The sequence below is a fragment of the Aegilops tauschii genome, chromosome 2 (genome assembly GCF_002575655.3).
Source record: "Aegilops tauschii subsp. strangulata cultivar AL8/78 chromosome 2, Aet v6.0, whole genome shotgun sequence".
Classification (NCBI taxonomy): Eukaryota; Viridiplantae; Streptophyta; class Magnoliopsida; order Poales; family Poaceae; genus Aegilops; species Aegilops tauschii.
Window position 1 is genome coordinate 509949517 of NC_053036.3, and position 19361 is coordinate 509968877.

Genomic DNA, 19361 nt, shown 5'->3' on the forward strand with positions numbered 1-19361 from the left:
GGTAAACCTCTTCCATGGACTCACCCTCATTCCTCACAAAGAGATTGACTTCTTGCATGAGCAAAGCCAATCGAGATCTTCGAATTGCTTCATCTCCTTCGAGAGCCTCCTCAAGGCAATCCCGGATTTCCTTGGCGATCTTAAGGAGAGCAATGGAGTCACTATAGTATTTGGTCACCGCGGTGCGCAACATGTTGTGGGCGGTTGCATTGAGTTGATCATCAACCGCTTCTCTTGGGGTTGAATCCATTGACCACAATCCACCAAAGTTGTGTTGAAGCACTGTGAATATGAGACTCCATATCTGGATTTCATTTAGCAAACGCATTATCTTTCAAAGGGGGAAGGCCCAACATGATTAATGCGAGGATGTTGCAAGGGTTGCGGAGCATTGTACTTGGGAATTTTAGTACGAGCCGGAGATGCAAGAGGTTCTCTCGAGTCATCCGCATCATGAATAGCATTTGGATCAAATGAGTGTGATGCGGATGTCGATGGCTTTAAGCGAGCATCAATTTCCTCCTTGACCGAGGAACGAACTTCTTTCAACATAGCCGTTTTGAGGTCCACAAACATTGAAAGAACATCGGCCGCGGTCAAGGGGGCACCCGGGTTGACGGGAGCAACGACCGGGGCACCAAGTGCATCGGGCGCGGCGGGGGGTAGGTTTTCACCATCCTTCGCAACGGGTGTGCCACCTCCCACATTCCCTAGGTCGACCATATCCTCTAAGGTTGTAAAACCTTATATTAGAGCACGAGGCTCTGATACCAATTGAAAGGATCGATACGATCTACTAGAGGGGAGGTGAATACGAGACTACAAATTTTAATCTTTCTTGTCAATTTTAAGGTTTAGAGAATAAATAGGGTTCACTAGATATGCAACTAGGTGAACACAACCTATATGACAAGCAAGCTTAGAGCCAAGAATGATAGGCAACAATTTAATTAGCAAGCCAACAAGCATACAAGACAAAGTAAAGTGCGGGAAAGGATTAACCACAAGTGAGGCGAGGACGCGGATTTTATCCCGAAGTTAACTCTTCCTTGGGGAAGAGCTACTCTCCGTTTAGAGCGGTGCCAGAGCCAAGGCTTGCGGAACTCCACGAAGGCTCACCGTATTCTCTTTCGAGTCACCCCCAACGGATGAGCCTTGAATCACTCGAGGTTGGTCTTGAAGGCGACTACCACACCTTTACAAACTTCTCCGGAGCACACCATAAGCAAGGAAGCTTCCGGAGGAACCTCTAACCGCCTAGGAGCCCAAGCTCCAAGAAACAAGTCAATGGGGAAGAAATGTTGCGGGGAACGCGATTTGTTTTTGCCAAGATGTAGATCGGGTCTTGCTCTCCCAATCCCCAAAGTTTCAATAGGTTTGGGTGGAGGGATTGAGGTATTGAGCAAAATGAACTGTAGCAATGGTGGAGCTCAACAAGACATTAGGGTTGGGGATGGAGGTGAAAGAAGGGGGGCTTTTATAGTGTTCTTGCTCGGGTGGCCGTTTCTGCCGGTTGGACCCCGTGCACACGGGCTAAGTCAGCCCTGTGCGCACGGGGTACTCAAAGACTTTCACACCACCTTGTGCGCACGGGGGTTAAAAGACCCCGTGCGCATGGGGGTCAAAAGACCCGTGCGCACGGGGTACCCAGAGAGTTACGCAGTACCCCGTGCGCACGGGGGTCAAAAGACCCCATGCGCACGGGGTACCCAGAGAGTTATGTAGTACCCCGTGCACACGGGGGTCAAAAGACCCCGTGCGCATGGGGTACTCAGAAAATTTCTGTTGCTAGCTTTCTGAGTACCACATGCACACACACACTATGGATTTAAGTGGTAGGAATGGGTAGGCTGGTGTTTACGTTTTGGCAATGGCATTCCGACACAACACATATCCACACCGACCCCTCTTAATAGTGCGGTCTTTCCTATGACTCGAAACGAACCAAAACTAAAACTTTCGAATCGCCAGTCTACCACGCCTTTGATCTTTTTGAATTGGGGGATCGCGCATCTCCATGAAGAACCACTTGGAACCAATATCCTAAGATAAACTTTAGCAACCGATATTCCACTAACCACATTGTCATCACGCCAAAATATAGTTTAAGTGCCAAATGCACTTTCACTCTTGTGCTTCAAATGATAGTCTCCCCAACACTCAACTCTCTCTCACAGATTTGGCTATGGTGGAAGAAGGATTTGAGTGGAAAGCAACTTGGGGAAGGCTAGAAATCAAGGTTCAAATGGTAGGAATGGAATCTCTTGATCTCAACACATGAGTAGGTGTTCTCTCTCAGAAAATGAATGGTGGAAGTGTAGGCATGTTCTGATGGCTCTCTCTATGGAGAAGAAGGGGGTAGAGGGGTATATATAGCCTCCACACAAAATCCAACCGTTACACACTTTTGACCCAACTCGGTGGCACCGACATGTGTAAAAGATATGAACGTTAGGAATCTCGGTGGGACCGACTAGAACAACTCGGAGGGACCGATGTGCAATGACTAGGGCAAACCTCATCTCGGTGGTACCGATTGCATCAACTCGATGGGACTGAAGTGAAGCAATAAGCAACAGAGAGTCAGCAAGCCATGTCGGTTGTACCGATTGCATCAAATCGGTGGGACCGAAGTGAAGCAATAAGCAACAGGGAGTTGGCAAGGCCATCTCGGTGATACCGAGATCCATATCGGTGGATCCGATTTGTTAGGGTTTGGCAGTGGCTAAGTCCAGATGAACTCGGTGGCTCCGGATAGGAAATATCGGTGGGGCCGAGTTGGAATGTGGGGTTTGGACATATTGGATAGAGAAAGTGGCTGAGGGTTTTGGAGCAATATCACTAAGCACTTTGAACAAGTAGATCATTAAGCAATACCTCATCCCCTTTTAATAGTATTGGCTTTCCTATGGACTCAATGTGATATTGGATCACTTAACCAAAAATGAACAGTCTTGAGCTTTTTGCCAATCCATTTCCTTAGCATTTGAAGGGGGGTCCACATACTCTTGTCCTTTCCACACCACCGTTGAACTTGTCTGGAATATACTAGATAGACCTATTAGTCCAACAAAAGATATGTTGACATTAATTACCAAAATCATCAGGGGAGCACTTGCACTTTCAATCTCCCCCTTTTTGGTAATTGATGACAACATACATCAAAGCTTCAAGTAATGATATGATAAGTAGTATGTTTAAAGCTTTGGAGAAACACGTAACTAACAAAAGCCCCCCCCCCCCTACATGTGTGCAGTCATGTAATGATAAAATTGAAAGACATGTGAATGCACAACATGACAGAGTAAGCAATGAGCTACATGTATATTGGCTATATGCATAAGAGCGAAAAGTAATGAGAAATGTACCTTCATGTTTATGGCTCCCTCTTGCAAACAATATGTGCAAAAGCAAGAGATCATCATGCACATGAGTGAGATGCATATACTTGTGGTCCTTGAACTGACTCGTGAAGAAGAAAGCTTGAGAAAACAGGGTTAGGTAACACAAGAGAACATCAAACAAGAAAGAGACTTTCCACAAGAGTACCAAGACTGGGATGACATGTAATGAGTGAGTATCACAGAGTGAGTACTCCTTTTGAATATTGACATGTCCCAACAGAGTTAAGGATTTGCAATGAATTTCCAAGGATTTTTATCCCCTAAACTTAAACTTCCTCTCCCCTTGAATCTAGCATTGGATAATGGGAGTAGGTAGGGTGAGATAAAATCAGAGCAGAAATGAATTAGAGCATAATGGAAATAAGGCAAAGTAGACAAAGGCTCAAGTAAACTTAACTGACATGTCCTTTCCCTCTTAAAGACATGTCAATTGTCTCCTCTTATAATGGTGCATCTTTGTAAGGGTAAGCTTTGATGTGCATCTCTCTCCCCCTTTGACATCAATTTCCAAGAAGGGTAGACTTCATCGATATGAGTCAAGCGAGTGTGGTCCTTGAGAGACACAACTAAGCATGGTGCTGGTTTAGATGCATGTAGAGGGAAAGAATCATCGAGTGGAGCTGGAAATAATAAAAAAAAATAGCAAATCCGGGAAAAGTTCACTCAGCAGTGAAATCAGTAGCGCCGATTTGTGTCAATCCGTGACTCCGAGATAGTGAAATCACAGATAGAGCCGATCGGTGAATCCGAATTAGTCCGTTTCGGTGGAACCGCTGATCTGTGTACAAGTTGCACTTATACTTTGGTCTAACCGAGTAGCTTTGGATTGGTGGGACCGAGTTCAACGCAGGAAGAAATTTTTTGTCAACTCAACTCACTTGCAATAGGATTTTCACAAGGATTTTCAAGGAATTTGCAGAAGATTTGCAATGAATTAAAACTTAGAGAAAATGCAGAAAATAGAAAGAGATCTAGATGAAGTTTTTTTTTTGAAAAAGGAGAAACACTCTTGCAAAAGGAAATGCAAAGAAAATGCATCTAGGGAAGGGGAACACTAGAGAACTTCATCTAGAGAGGGTTGGCGAAAAAATCACCTATGTTAGAGTATATTGACTTAGGAGTCAAGTGAGTTCACTTGATCATAGGTCATAGTCATCATTAAGCTCAAAATGGGGTTGCCATTTTTCATTTAAGCATTTTAATGTTTTCACATATTGTTGAGTTGCTTTGGCTCATGACTTGGAGCAAAGCTTCTCTAAGATGGAAAGACATATCTTGCGTTTGTTGTTGTCCTTGATCATGTAGTTGAACTTGTGGTGGATGCTCAATGTTGATGTTGTCCATCAAGAGTTGGGAGCATCCCATTTAATTTGTTGTTCTTCTTCCTACATGGGTTAGTCTTGCAAGGAATAGCACTCATGTATCCAAATTGACAAGAGTGAAATTCATCATATAGATATCGTTAAAGGATATGTTGAATTTGCTCATGCTTCCTTGATTTCAACAACCAAAGCATAGATACTTGGTCATGACAAGATTGCTCAAGATATGAGTGTTTTGCAATCTTGTGAAATGAGGTTCATCCAAGTACCTACAAGGGTTATATACCATACAAGGATGCAAATATATCCAAGATAAATGATCATCATCATAAGAGAAACATCAAGGATTAGTCACATAGGCTCATGCCTCGCATGTTTCCAAAAGAGTTTCTACTCCAAATTTGAGGCATCAATGATGTTCAATTCACTTCTCAATCGGCAAAAGATCTTCTCATCAAGAGGTTTGGTGAAGATATCCGCCAATTGCTTGTCGGTACGAACATGCTTAAGATTAATGTCTCCTTTAGCAACATGATCATGAATGAAATGAGGACGAACTTCAATATGCTTAGTCCGAGAATGTTGCACGGGATTGTGTGCAATCTTAATAGCACTCTCATTGTCACATAGTAATGGAACATGTCACACATGTATCACATAATCTTTGAGAGTTTGGGCCATCCAAAGTAATTGGGCACAACATGATCCCGCGGCAATGTATTTTGCTTCATCGGTGGATAATGATACCGAGTTTTGTTTCTTGGAGGACCAAGAGACAAGGGATCTACCAATAAATTGGCATGTACCCGAAGTGGATTTTCTATCAACCTAGTCACCGGCATAGTCCGAGTCGGAATAGCCAACAACATCAAAAGATGACCTCTTAGGGTACCAAATGCCAAAATTTGGTGTATGAATCAAATATCTCACTATCCTTTTCACGGCCTTAAGATGACATTCTTTTGGAGCAGCTTGATACCGTGCACACATGCACACACTTAGCATAATGTCGGGATGAGAGGCACAAAGATATAGTAATGAACCAATCATAGATCGGTAAACCTTTTGGTTAACCGGGTTGCCATCCTTAGTAAGGTCAAGATGTCCACTAGTAGGCATGGGTCTTTTCATACCTTTGCTTTCTTGCATGTTGAACTTCTTGAAATGTCAATGGTATACTTTGTTTATGAGACAAAGGTACCTTCCTTAGTTTGTTTGATTTGCAAACCAAGGAAAAATTTGAGTTCACTCATCATAGACATCTCAAACTTCTCCGACATTAACCTTCCAAACTTTTCACTAAAATGGGGATTAGTAGAACCAAATATGATATCATTGACATAAATTTGGCACACAAATAATTCTCCATTAACCCTTCTAGTGAAGAGAGTTGAATCAATTTTCCCAATTTCAAAGCCTTTCTCAATAAGAAACTTAGTCAAGCATTTATACCAAGCTCTAGCGGCTTGTTTAAGATCATAAAGAGCTTTGTGAAGTTTGTAAACATGATTAGGTTTCTTGGGATTAACAAAGTCGGGAGGTTATTTAACATACACTTCCTTCTCAATTTCACCATTTAGAAAATCACTTTTAATATCCGTTTGGTATAGTGTGATATCATGGTGATTGGCATAAGCAAGTAAGATACGAATGGACTCAAGTCTAGCAACGGGGGCATATGTCTCACCATAGTCCATACCTTCGACTTGAGTGTAGCCTTGAGCAACGAAACGAGCCTTGTTGTGTACCACTTGTCCATCCTCATCTTGCTTATTCCGGAACACCCATTTTGTACCAATGATGTTTTGATCATCTTTGGGCTTTTCAACCAATGTCCATACTTGATTCCTCTCGAAGTTGTGTAGCTCTTCGTGCATAGCATTTATCCAATCTGGATCCTCTAGGGCTTCTTCTAGCTTCATAGGTTCATTGCTGGAGATGAATGAGTAATGTTCACAAAAGTTAGCCAGACTAGTTTTAGAGCGAGTGATTCTCCCAGTGTTGATGTCGTGGAGGATTTGGTGAACGGGATGATTCTTTGAGACTCTTAATCTAACTCGTGAGAGCTTTTGCTTGGGTTGTGATGGAACATCCTCATCATCATCATCTTCTTCTTCTTCACTGTTGGTGGCGTCGTTGTTCGCTCGTGGAGGTGGAGAAGGAGGTTGAGGTGGATCATCTTGTTGTACTCTCTCATTCCCTTCGTCTTGATGTGTTCCACTTGTGGATGCCTCCATGTCGAAATCTTAGAACTAGATCCCATGTTATTAGGTTTCGACGGATTTTTTCCCTAGGATAAAAAGCAATAACCGACCCCCCCCCTGAAACTAGATCCCATGTTATTAGGTTTCCACGGATTTTTTCCCTAGGATAAAAACCAATAACCGACCCCCCCCCCAACGGAGACAAAAAATGGCAACAAAAAAATGATGAAAAAAGGAAGAGAGAAATGGAGGCCGAAGCATGGTTGCGGCTTTTCGGTTTCCCCTTTTGAGAATTTGTACTTCCACGAAAAGCAAATTGTACTTCTTGTGGAAGCACAGTTTGTTTTTCCGAGAAGCACAAAATATGTGCTTGTCGTGGAAACACAGTTTTTCCCCATTCTGGAAGCACAGCTGTGCGTTTCTCGCGGAAGCAAATCTGTACTTCTCATGGAAGCACAACTTTTTTCCACTATGCTTGTCGTGAAGCAAATTTGTGCCTCCATAAGAAGCAAATATGTGTTTCTTGTGGAGGCACATAGTTTTTCTATTTTCGAGAAGCACAAATGTGCTTCTTGTGGAATTAAATATGTGCCTTCAGGAGAAGCAAATATGTGATATTTTTTCTTTTTCGAAAAGCACAACTGTGCTTCTCACAGAAGGAAGTATGTTTCTCCACGAGAAGCAAATTTGCGCTTCTCGTGGAAGCATAATTTTCAAAAAGCCAAAAAAGATCCGCTCGCAGAAAAGTTCTCCAAAACCTAGGGAAAATCGGGCGAAACCCAAAAAGCCAAAAACCTCGTAGAAAACCCCATCTAAAATCCGAAAATGCATACAGAAAAAAAATGAGAAAACGAAATTCAGAAAGAACGCTCAGCACGTGACATGTGGCGACCGCTAGACACCACTTGGCGTACTCCTAGAGCATCAAAACTGACCCCTGAAGGTCCTTGCAAGGGGTAACCTCTAGTTAGTGCTCCTGTTAAAAAGGGCCCCGGCGGTGTGTGGCGAGTGGCAAGGGGACTCGCGGGCGGTAGATATGAGCTACTGGCATTTAAAAAAAAGATACGGGCTACTTTTTTTTTGACAACTAAAAAGATACGAGCTACTTGTTCTGCTCAAGTACTCGGCATTAGTTGGTACATATGCTATTACGTTTCACTTGCAGTTGCAGCGCCACTTGATCTTCAGTTTGGGTTTCTTGCCGTGAGTTGCAACCTAACAAGACGTTTTGGATCATGCAGAAAGCACTTGTGTGCACTCCAACCTGAATCGAAGGGCCTGGTTATACTATTTTTTTCTACATAAAGAGAACTCCCTCATCGATTTCATTTAACTGAAATCATATTGTCTTTTACAATCATCTACACTGGTTATACTAATTTGATGTACCTGTCTAACTAGCATGTACTAGTATAAAGTTGAGTCATCTATTTTAAAACGGATGGAGTATACATACAGTTTTCTAAAAATAAACTATGTAGGTAGGTCTCCTGTTGAGCCATCTTTGTTACAACTTTTTTTTTGACATCACATCTTTGTTACAACTTAATATGCACGGGAAGTATCCTAGGAAATGAAAAGAAAAGCCACGTCTTTCCAAGAAGTCAGAACACACCGAAAGAAAAAAACTGTAATAAACAAGGTTTTTTAGGAGAGATTGTAATAAACAAGTAAATAAAGGATGTAAAACAAACTAGAGCCGGGCCATTCAACTTAATTTGTACTCATAAAGACCTCTCATCATCCTCTTAATATATACAAGTTGCCATTTTCTCCCCTCATAGAAAACTCCATCAAGATGAAGATGGGCAGTTTGACAAGGAAAGGATCAAAGCAAGCAACCAACGAATAGAAGCAGCGCAGGGAGCACAGCAGAACTCTTCGAGTTATCGCTCATCCCGGCGCGCACACGGAGTAGCAGCATCCATGTCAAACGGCTGAAGCTTAGGTGTTCTTGGTCGGCCGGAGCGCGAGGACGAGCCCCGGGAAGACGTCGTCGGGGTCGTGCACGTGCGGGTTCCTCTCCACGATGAACGGGTCCCCGCACTTGTCGCTGATGGTGTGCAGCGTCTCGCCTTCCCCGACCACGTACACCCCGTCGCACGGCCGGGCCGCCGCGCCGCCGAGCCGCGGGCCGCGGAAGTACGCCGCCGCGGCGCCTTCCCCATCTTCGTCCGCGGTCTCCGCGCTGAGCGCGCCCAGCAGCACGAGCGCGACGAGCGCCACGGCGCACCACCACGACGCCGCGTCCGCGGCCGACACGGCGGCGGCGCACAGCTCCGCGCGCCGGAGGTTGGTTGCGGGCGCGGCCATGCGATCGAGAGAGCGCACGGACCTCGTGAGCGTGTCTGGGGCAGAGGGAGGTTGCCTTGCCTGGCTTCGGGTGTTTCTGTGGGGCGCGGGGGGCGGTTTATAACGTGGAACGGCGCACGGACGTGGTGGTTCCGGCATGGCGGACTTTTGTCACGGTTTGGTAAACGTGGGGAGTCCACGCGGGAGAGGGGCCGGGCGCCCGGGGCAGTGCTGATTAATGGTGGTTATCTTCTTCCCCGAAATAATTTGGTTGTTTGCTTCTGAGTAGAAGTAGTACGACATGCCAATTGTGGCACCAATTCAATGCTCCAGTGATGTTGCTGCTAAATTTTAGTACTAGTTTTTTTAGAAAATTAATCATGCATGTAAAATGCTGCGTTATATTCGTTTAGTCATTAGTAATTATTCAAGAACCATTCTCTCTTTTTTTTTGCGGGGATATTCAAGAACCATTCTCTTCTTCCTTTAGGCAAGGAGAGTCGTTTTTTCTCAAAAAAAAAAGAGTAGGAGAGGCGGTGCAAATGGAAGAAGTTGTTGCAAAGTATCACTGTAGAGAAGTACACCACAGCTCCGTTTTTAGGTATTGGCATCGGAATGACAATGATTAGCGGAGCCATATTTCCTTTGCTTCATACCAAAGCAGTGTAGGCAGACACGAGCGAGCCACATGTGTCTTCCGTAAGCAGCGCCACTTAGATTTGGAGCAGGGGACCAAACAACCACCGTGTGTCCGTGTCCACCGCTTGGTACGTTCCTCCCGTCTCGTACGGCCCGGCGGCCACACCAAAAGCGTCACCTGGGCGTGCCGCCTCGCCGCTACAGCAACTCTTCACCTACATGGCGCCGTCCGTTGTGTTCATTTTTGCGCCGCTCGCGTCCAAGGCATGCGTCCATTCAGCAACGGGAATCGAGTGCCGGCTGGCCCGGGTTTTCCCAGGAAGGTATGGCCGGCAGCGTGCGTGGACGCCGACGTTCGGGTGGCGACCGGCGTGTCTGCTTCGCCGGTCCGCAGCCGAGGGTTTGTCGAGAGGGATGTGTGAGGTGAAGTGATGCCCCGGGCCAAGCCGGATGGATCAGAGCATATCCATACCTTGCAAACCCACACGTTCCACGCACAGATGGCGTGGCCAGGTATCCTCTTAGATCATCCTAGTCCACCCCTGCCTCGTTCCTAACCTAAACCCCAACAACAACAACAACAACAACAACAACAATAACAACCAGCATGTTCAGTCCTGATACTTACCAAGAAAAGCTTCTTGTTGCTGCTCATTATTTCGCGTTGAAATGGAACACCCCGACCTGTATAGGCAGGTGGAGAGGACCGCACAGCAAAAATGATGATCAGTTGAACCAAACCTTGAAATTGCCGCAAGGTCACGTTCACGTACGTGCGTCTTCTTGATTGCTGTTGGTTCAACTGCTTCTTTTCTATACGAACCAAGCGTACATACATTCTCACCCAACAAAGCTACCATGCCTGGTCCATGCATGTGGTCATGCCAGGAACGCCGGTTTCCTTAAGTCGGCCAAGCCGAGGTGCGTTTTGTTCCCAGAATTTCCAGTCCACCAGATAACGATGCACCACCAACTTGACTCGGCTCAAAACAAAACAAAAGTACGACTGCGGTTTTGTTCTCGCTAATTTGGAATGACGAGGAATAGTACAAAACTGTCTTTGGGAATCTAATCGCTGGAAGAAATCTTCTGCAGGCCCATGCATGAAAGAGAACGGTGGTCACTAGCTGCAGTACTTCGAAACTTTCTCTGTAGCATATCAATGGCAGGATAATCACACACCAGAATCCTAGCAGAGTAGAGAAAACTACTGGCTGAGCTGTTTCTGCAATTCCGCAATAGCAAAAAATCGTATTTTCCAAAAATGATAACCAAAATAAGGTTCCTAGAAAAATAAACCAAAGTATCTCGGTTTGGTTATTTTCGTACTCCTATTTCGATGCAAGTAAGCAATCAGATGATAGTGGTCTGTATGAGGAAATAGACCAATACTTTTTCATTAGGACAATGCACATGCTCTATGAGCAATAGTTGCACGTTGCAAACAAATACTCCCTCCATTTTTATTTACTCTGGAGTTGACTGAAGTCAAACTCCGTAAAGTTTAACCAAGTTTATAGAAAAAAAATACAAACATTTACCACAACAAAATCTATATGATATGAAAGTATATTCAAGAATAAATCTAATGGTATTGATTTGTTATTGTATATTTTAACAAAAAAATTCAAAGTTCATAAAGCTTGACTTTGAGAGTACAAAAACTTGCCGCCAGTGCTATATCTCGCTTATCGCAAGTTATAACTTGCGCTCGCTTAGAGTCGACGCATGCAAGAGCAGGCTCATTAGCGGGCCTTTTTTTCATCGATTCGGTGTTTTCATTTTGCTTCTTTGTCTCCTTTTTTTTATCTTTTCTATTTCTTTCTTCTTCTTTTTTTCTTCTCTAAAATTGTTTCTTTCTTCTTTTTACACTTTTTCTGTTCTCCTTTTCTGTTATCTCTTTAAGTTTGTCATTCCTTTTATAACATTTAAACTTTTTAAAAAGACATTTTTTTCTAAAAAGTGTGTGAACGTTATTAAAGAATATACAAAGCATTTTATAAGCATGTGTTTTTAAAAGTGTACAAACATTTTAAAAAGATGTGAGCATTTTTTAAATATATGAACAATCCAAATTATGTGAATTTTTAATTTACAAGATATTTATCAAATATGCGCGAAAACTCTTTAAAAGTACATGACCAGTTTATTAAATATATGAATATATTTAAAAAATATTTTAATAGTTTTAAACATAAGATATTTTTTAAAATATAAGATAATTTTTAGTGCATGACGAACATTTATTAAATACAACAGCATAATTTTTTAATACCTGATGAACATTTTTTAATTACCCAATAAGCATTTTTCAATACATGATGAACATTATTTAAATAAGCGATTCATATTCTTAAGTATGCAATGAATATATTTACTACATGATTACTATTTTAAAAATACCCAACATAACATATTCTTCATTCATGATGAACATTTTGTAAATACATGATTAACGGAGAAATACATTATACAACCAGTAATTATACACACATATCATATGCTACCATGTGTAGGGGCGGAGTATCGGCGGGACAATTCCGGGTCCTGATCTGCCCTTCAAAAGAATTTGATGCAATGAACAGCTAATACTACTGCTAAACACACTTCTAATTATCCGGCCACTCTAATCTTACTAGCCGTTTTTGGCGTGTGTTCCGCCACTGACCATGTGGGAGTACATACTACTTTATCAATTTTAGTATATTCATATATTATATCTAAGATACTTCAAATACAGTTATACTATATTTATAGGATGAAAGAAGAAGAGCTATGTGTCACCTATTACGAGCCCTTGGTGCGCCGCTTTGTGTCTCGCCTATTGCCTAACTGCTATTTCGTCTTAGTGGACCAGCCCAGTCAAGCGGTATTCGGAAGGGCGTGGGCACGATTTCGTGGAACCTTCCAACAAAGGTTCCGACCATCTTCTTTCTTTTTCATTTTTGCTTTTATATAGTTTTCATTTATTTTATTTTTATTTTTCTTTTGGTTTTGTTTTTTTGTTCATTTAATAATTTTTTTATCCTTTTTCACTTTTTAGAATACATGTCAACATTTAAACACACGATCTTCATTTTTCTTAGACACGCTGAACTCTTTTTGGTACACGTTGAACATTTCTCAAATACTTGTTTGAATTTTTAATGCAAGTTAAACTTTTTTAAGTGCAGATCAAATATATTTTAAAAACATGTTAATTATATTTTTTTTCAATACATGTGAAACAGTTTTCAGATACACCATGAATTCCTTTTTCAAAAATAGATGATTTTCAAGTAAACATTTAATATTTTTTAATACACGTTGTAAGTTTTTAATACACACGCTGAACATTTTTTTATACATGCTGAGCATTTTTTGAAAAACAAGATGAACATTTTTCTACAAATACATGTTTGAACATATTTCTGAATACATATTAAACATTTTTCAAACATATGTTGAACATTTAATGCACGTTGCACATTTGCAAAATACATTTAAATCATTTTTTGGATAGAACTTGAATATTTTTTCAAAATACATGATGAACATTTTTTTTCAAATAGACACTGAACATTTTTTTGATTACCAGATGTACATTTTCGTAAAAGCGCTGAACTTTTTATACACATTGAGCATTTGATGAGCATTTTTGTAAAATACATGTTCAATTTTTTTGAGTACTTGTTGAACAATTTCCAAATAATTGTTGAACATTTTTTTAATACATGTGAACTATTTTTTCCGATTGATACGGACATTTTCTAAATATTACACAAACAACTTTTTCTACACAACATGAACATTTTTCTAATGTGCGATGGACGCTTTTGAAAAATTAAGTACATTATTTTTTTGAATATATTTAGAAAATTTTAAAATATAAACAAAAGTACAAAAAGACAAAGGAGAAACAAATATGGGTATACTCTACCTCATTGTGCGTATAGTATCATTGTACTCTACCTTGTTGTGTTGTACACAGAATCTTGGACCCAGCCCATTTGAGTTGCTTTGTAGGCGATCGTCCCATACATCTTGCAAGAAGTGAGGTATAGGCACTCCCCATATCACAAAAGATATATACCGCCGAATACTTGATCATCGCCGCGATCACCTACAGGGTGTATTGAGCACGCATTACTGTACTCTCTTTTGGGAAGGTTCCAACCTTTTTTTTTGGAAGCTTTGGAGTTGTTTTTTTTTTTGCATTTTCCCTTTATCTTTACCTTTTAGTTTATATATTTTTTTGTTGCCCCCCCCCTTTTCTTTCTTCATTTTTTCTTTTCAAATTCATGACCATTTTTAAATTCTGGAACAATTTTTAAAAGTGGGCTCCACCATCATCAGGTCTAGTTTGTGTGAACAATTGATGTTGCAGTCTTCTCCTCTTCTTCGAGCTTGGCGAGTGGCGTGGTGATTCGATACCATAGAGGCACATGTCTGATGGCTTGTCGTCAGTCTTTTGTTGGCATCATTGCCCCAATATTGCTGAAGCACTAGCTTTGTGAAATGTTGTTGCTCTTGCTCGGGAGGAAGGCTTCCACAACTTGGTATTTCGATATGATTGTCTTACTCTGGTCATAAAGTTGAATGCTAGTGCTAGAGATAGGTCCACTACGAGCTCAGTTATCGTAGAGATCAAATCATTGGCTAGTAGTTTTTCTTTTGTTTCTTTTGTTCGTGTAAACCATAGGGCTAATGAGGCGGCTCATGTGTAGGCTAGACCGAGTGAACTCGTTCCTCATTCGATGTATTTTCATTGTATCCTGGTTGTATCCAGGATCTTGTAAACTCTGAATGTTTGTGTGAATACTGAGCCATATTTGATAAAAAAAACCCGAGGACCAAAAAACATAAGAATAAAGTTTCTCGATTCAATTCGATTTTGGTGTCCGATTTTCGGTTAAAAAAGTGTCAACAACCCCTAATGAGAGGCTTTGGGGCGTGCTGAACATGGGTGGAGTTGAGACGAATTAGAGGAGAGGGAGTTTGTACTCAAGTATTAAGATCGTGGCCCATGTGCCCCGTCAGGAAAAAAGGAGGGTTCATTGTGTGAGTGAGACCCGGGTCAAACCCAAACGGTTCTGTGGTTTAAACTTCTTTGTGTGTGTTCTACATAGGAAACTAAACACGAGTACTTAGATGTATGTCCTCTTTCCTTGGTGATGATAATTTGCATTATGTGACTTGACTTGCGGAAGAAAGCGATTTTCCTGATGCACGTGGTTTCCTAGGATCTTACAAGAAAACATGTTTTATTACAAATTTCTCGCAATGCATGTGGTTTTCTAGGATCGTATAAGAACACATGTTTTATTACAAATTTCTAGGTCAGAAACACAATGTTGCCAAACTTTTCATGCCCTATCCCAAGCAAAAGATTCATATCCAATAGATTGTGGACCATTCACAAATGTACAAGCACTCACACATCACCAGTATTGTAGCATCATTGTATCAACATACTACGTTGTGATACCCCGCAAGGTTGCAACAGTTCACATGTGCTTCTGTTTCGATGATACACACACCAAATGAAAGTTGCGGGACAAAGTTGCCTGGTCCAATTATCTCGATATTTCGAAGCAGTTTTCAGCAGTCATCGTCTCATTGCGAGTAGTCAATATAACTCGTCAACCAATTCTCCGATCAACGACGAGATGATATCACTCTCCATATCAGCGGCTAGTAGAGTCTTTTCGTCTTCTCTGAGGCATCTCCACTGCTCGATGGACGCAATCTCCGTCTTCACCACTGTCCAAATTGGTCTTAATGAACAATTTTGCCCATCCAGCCATGCTTGAGCGGTCTCCAGCAACACCTTTCCTCGGCCTAGATTTCTTGGGGTTTTATCGTCCCGAAAGAAATCTACCAGAAGCTTCTGAAAGCAGTGGCTGGATCCTGAGGAGCTTGCTTCTAGCAGGTCTAGTATGCCCTGTGCAGACGCATCGTCACTGTCTTCTATGGAATCTGTTTCCAACATGTTGTAGCTTAGATCCTCCGTGGCCGTGGTAGCATCGTCCACGTCGGATACGTCTAGCTCACCTAGCTGCTCAAACTGCCGGATTTTTTGAAGCAACTCTTGACTTGCTCCTACACATCATAAGTATCTAATCAGCTATTGATTTTGAATGATTTAAAAGATGGTGATTGATATTATGAGCTCTGAAATAGCTTGCATTAGAAAAAGGGGGCACTTATAAACTAACATCTGCTCCATCAGTAATGATCAACAATACATAGATAGATGGTCCATTGTCGCCAGTTCATCTTACAACAAAAACTTGGTGAGCACAGAATAGTAGTTTGTCAATGGTGAAAACCCCATTGGGTGGCAACATGGCTTCATTGGCATGGCAAATCACAACAAAACACAAGATATTGGGTGTACATGGCCCATAACTATTTGGCATTACTAGGCTGCTAGCTTAATTTTCACGTTCTTCGGCTATCCAAAACTCCATAGAATCCGAGTCTACGTACCCTTCGACCATATTACAGCATAACTTAACACGTAATAAAGTCTTCAGCTATCCAAAACTCCAGAGAATCCGAGTCTACGTACCCTTCGACCATATTACGACATAACTTAACACGTAATAAAGTCTTCGGCTTTCCAAAACTTCATAGAATCCGAGTCTACGTACCCCGGCTATCCAAAACTCCAGAGAATCCGAGTCTACGTACCCTTCGACCATATTACGGCATAACTTAACATGTAATAAAGTCAATCAGTGAATAAGGGCATCTCCAACGCTACTCACCAAATGGAAACGTCATCCAGAGCCCCCCCCCCCCCCCCCCTTCCCTCCCTCGATCTGAGGATGTTTTGGAGGATTTTGGTTGGCCAGACCAGTTCGTGTAATTTGAGGACTAGCGTTAGAGGCCTAAAAGTGTTCTCAAACATCTGAGGAAATATTTGGTGATCCGTGTTGAAGATGCCCTTACTCACTGCATATGACACTTAACGAGCTGGTGCATGCTAAATTGTTAACTGCAAGTATGCACAACTAAAGAACACAATCATAGTCGACAGCCGGTATATGCCCCTTTTGAGCTACGAAACGCTACTAACATATATACGTATGCAAAGCTAAAGCAAGATTACTCTGAACGAGCACCAGATGGATGGTACGCCCTGCATGATTACATCCACTGGCCAGCCGCTAAACGGTTGATAAGGCGATTATTCTGTCTATCATTTCCCCTCCTTTTCGCTTTTCATATTGCGTCGGAAACTTTAGAATACGACATGCTCTGTACTTTCCGATGGTGTAGGCCGGGATCGAGAATCAAGTTGGCCCCCGGAGTTAACACTTGTTTAATGTGCCCATATTCAATTCTCCACGCAACCATTATGCGCTTGCCGGTTGGCCATCAACGTCACGCTTCCCCCGCTCCTTTTTCTTCTTTGTACTGCTACACTGTTCCTTACTTGCACGTATTTGCATCCAACGGTGTGCTCGAGTTGATAAGATGGGAGACAGGAATGGGCCACCGGATATATATTCGTGGCATTTGGTTATCATAGCCATAGCCTAATACGCCAACGGTTCGTGCGCATATATACATCGATCAGGGCATCGAACTGTACTTGACCTACATTGATTAGTGCCCATATCATTTCCACACGATTATTTTCTAACTAATCTAGGTTTAAGTAGTACGTACGAACCAAAAGGCAACTTTAATTGCTGATGACTGCAGCACGTACGGTTAGAAGCCGTGGTAGAAAACGTTGCGCCTGTCGGTCGGGGACTACAGTCAACTATCACTACGGGATCGAGTCGCCCAAGCAGCTAGCCTGGTCTTACTGTCCTAAAAAAAACCTAGCCTGGTCTTACGGGCGTTAAGTAAATCAGCATGTGCGAGACTGCGAGTGCAATTTTGCAGGGAGTTAACGTAGCAGTGACTGGATCAACGAAAATAATTCACTTCAGAATGAAGCGAGATGAAGTGCCGAAAGCCTTACTTCGAATGTTGGCTATGCTTTGCTGGAACGTCGGCGACGCGGTCTCGTCGTCTCCATCCACGCCGTCGCCGTTCTCGTCCTCGTTTCCGTCGTCGTCTTCATCCTGGCTGAGGAAATCCATCACAGAGACCGGGCTCAGACGCTGCTTCCGCTCTCGCTCCTGCTCCAAGTGGGGCGTCGCCTCGAGCCCCGCAACCTGTTATTGTCGCCCGATCGAATGCAAATCAAAAACTACGTTAGACTAAGAAGAACATGATCGGAGAAGGCAATACAGAATTAGAGACCTGAGGTGAAATCTCGGGAAAAGAGTGCACTCTTACCTTGGTTTCGTTGCTACGGCGGCCGGCGGCACCTGCACCGACGCTTTGGCCACGCTCCGGGTTCCGTCGTCGCGGCAGCATCGCCGGCGACGAACCATCCCTCCTCCCGCCGGCGGTAGTCGACGGTGAACAGCTGGGCGCCCTCCTGTCCACCGCCTCCTCACCCCTCCGCTTCTTCCAGAAGCCCATACGCAGCCTCCTCGGAGAATTCCCGGCGAGCGCGACCTCCCCCTCCCTTCCCGACGGCTGGAACAGCGCGGCCCTCACCGCGGCGGATACCCTCGCGATGACGTCGCCGTTCCGCCGAGTGGTACGGAGCTCGGCGACCAGGTGGCGCGGGTAGCACCCGAAGCCGTCGCGGGAGAGCTCCGCGGTGAACTCCAGCTCAAGCCACTCCTTGAGCATCAGCGCCGGCCTCCCCTCCAACTCCATGGCTGGCACCCTGCGCTTTCTTGCACGGCTGCGCAACTGAACTGCACTCCCAGAGAATATAACGATCGGCTAGCTTGTGCCCTGATGGCTGATGGAGCAGAGGAGACGAGACCTGTGTGGCCTTTGGAGGGTGGTGAACAGAGCGGCAGACGAAGACACTACGAGTAGTAATCTTGTATATAATCTGCCGACTGTGACACGCACGAGTTAGTCGGAGATTCGGAGTGGGATGTTTTGGGTGGTAGTGTAGTAAAATTTTGTTTGGAAGCCACAGGTGCAGAGGATGTTTGCACTTGGCAGGCCGGGATTAAGAAGGCGTGTCGCATGGGTTTCGGGGCGGTTGCAGCCAAAGCAGTGGATGCATCGGATGCTTAGGCCGTTTTCACGCACTGTTTGTCGTGTTTCACTGGGTTTAATAACAGCTTATGCGAGCATTGGATTAGAATGACCATCCAAAATAAAACATGTGGTGTGTCCGTAGGTCACCGTCGTCGTGGATACTGGCTAAATAACTGTTAATTAGCTAGAACTATTTTTGTGGGGGATTAATTAGCTAGAACCGCAGAAACTATATAAGCTTATCAGTGCAAAACTAGAAGGCAGATTTATCTTGGTGTAATTAAATGTGTAAAAGGAGCTACTAGTAGTACTGAACTATAGAAATTTTCTTTGTGAGGAAATCACATACATGCTGTCATGCACTCCTCGGCCGCTGAGAGACACTTTTTTAGGGCGAACATGCATCGAAGCAACAAAAATTGATCAAAAGACTTCCATAGCCCGAGTCA

At 43.1% G+C, this 19361-nt stretch overlaps 2 protein-coding genes across 2 annotated transcripts; both read right to left on the minus strand.

The window, feature by feature from the left end:
• Nucleotides 1-8614: 8614 nt before the first annotated feature.
• Nucleotides 8615-9356, minus strand: LOC109775335 (uncharacterized). Its single transcript, XM_020334086.4, has one exon. It carries the CDS (start codon nt 9241-9243, stop codon nt 8875-8877), a length of 369 nt encoding a protein of 122 aa, XP_020189675.1. The 5' UTR covers nt 9244-9356; the 3' UTR covers nt 8615-8874.
• Nucleotides 9357-15203: 5847 nt separating this feature from the next.
• On the minus strand, nt 15204-18827 carry LOC109775334 (uncharacterized). The gene is made up of 3 exons (XM_020334085.4): nt 18142-18827; nt 17822-18017; nt 15204-15942 (listed from the first exon to the last, which is right to left on the minus strand). Exons 1-3 carry the CDS (start codon nt 18571-18573, stop codon nt 15470-15472), a joined length of 1101 nt encoding a protein of 366 aa, XP_020189674.1. The 5' UTR covers nt 18574-18827; the 3' UTR covers nt 15204-15469.
• Between the last annotated feature and the right edge of the window lie 534 nt (nt 18828-19361).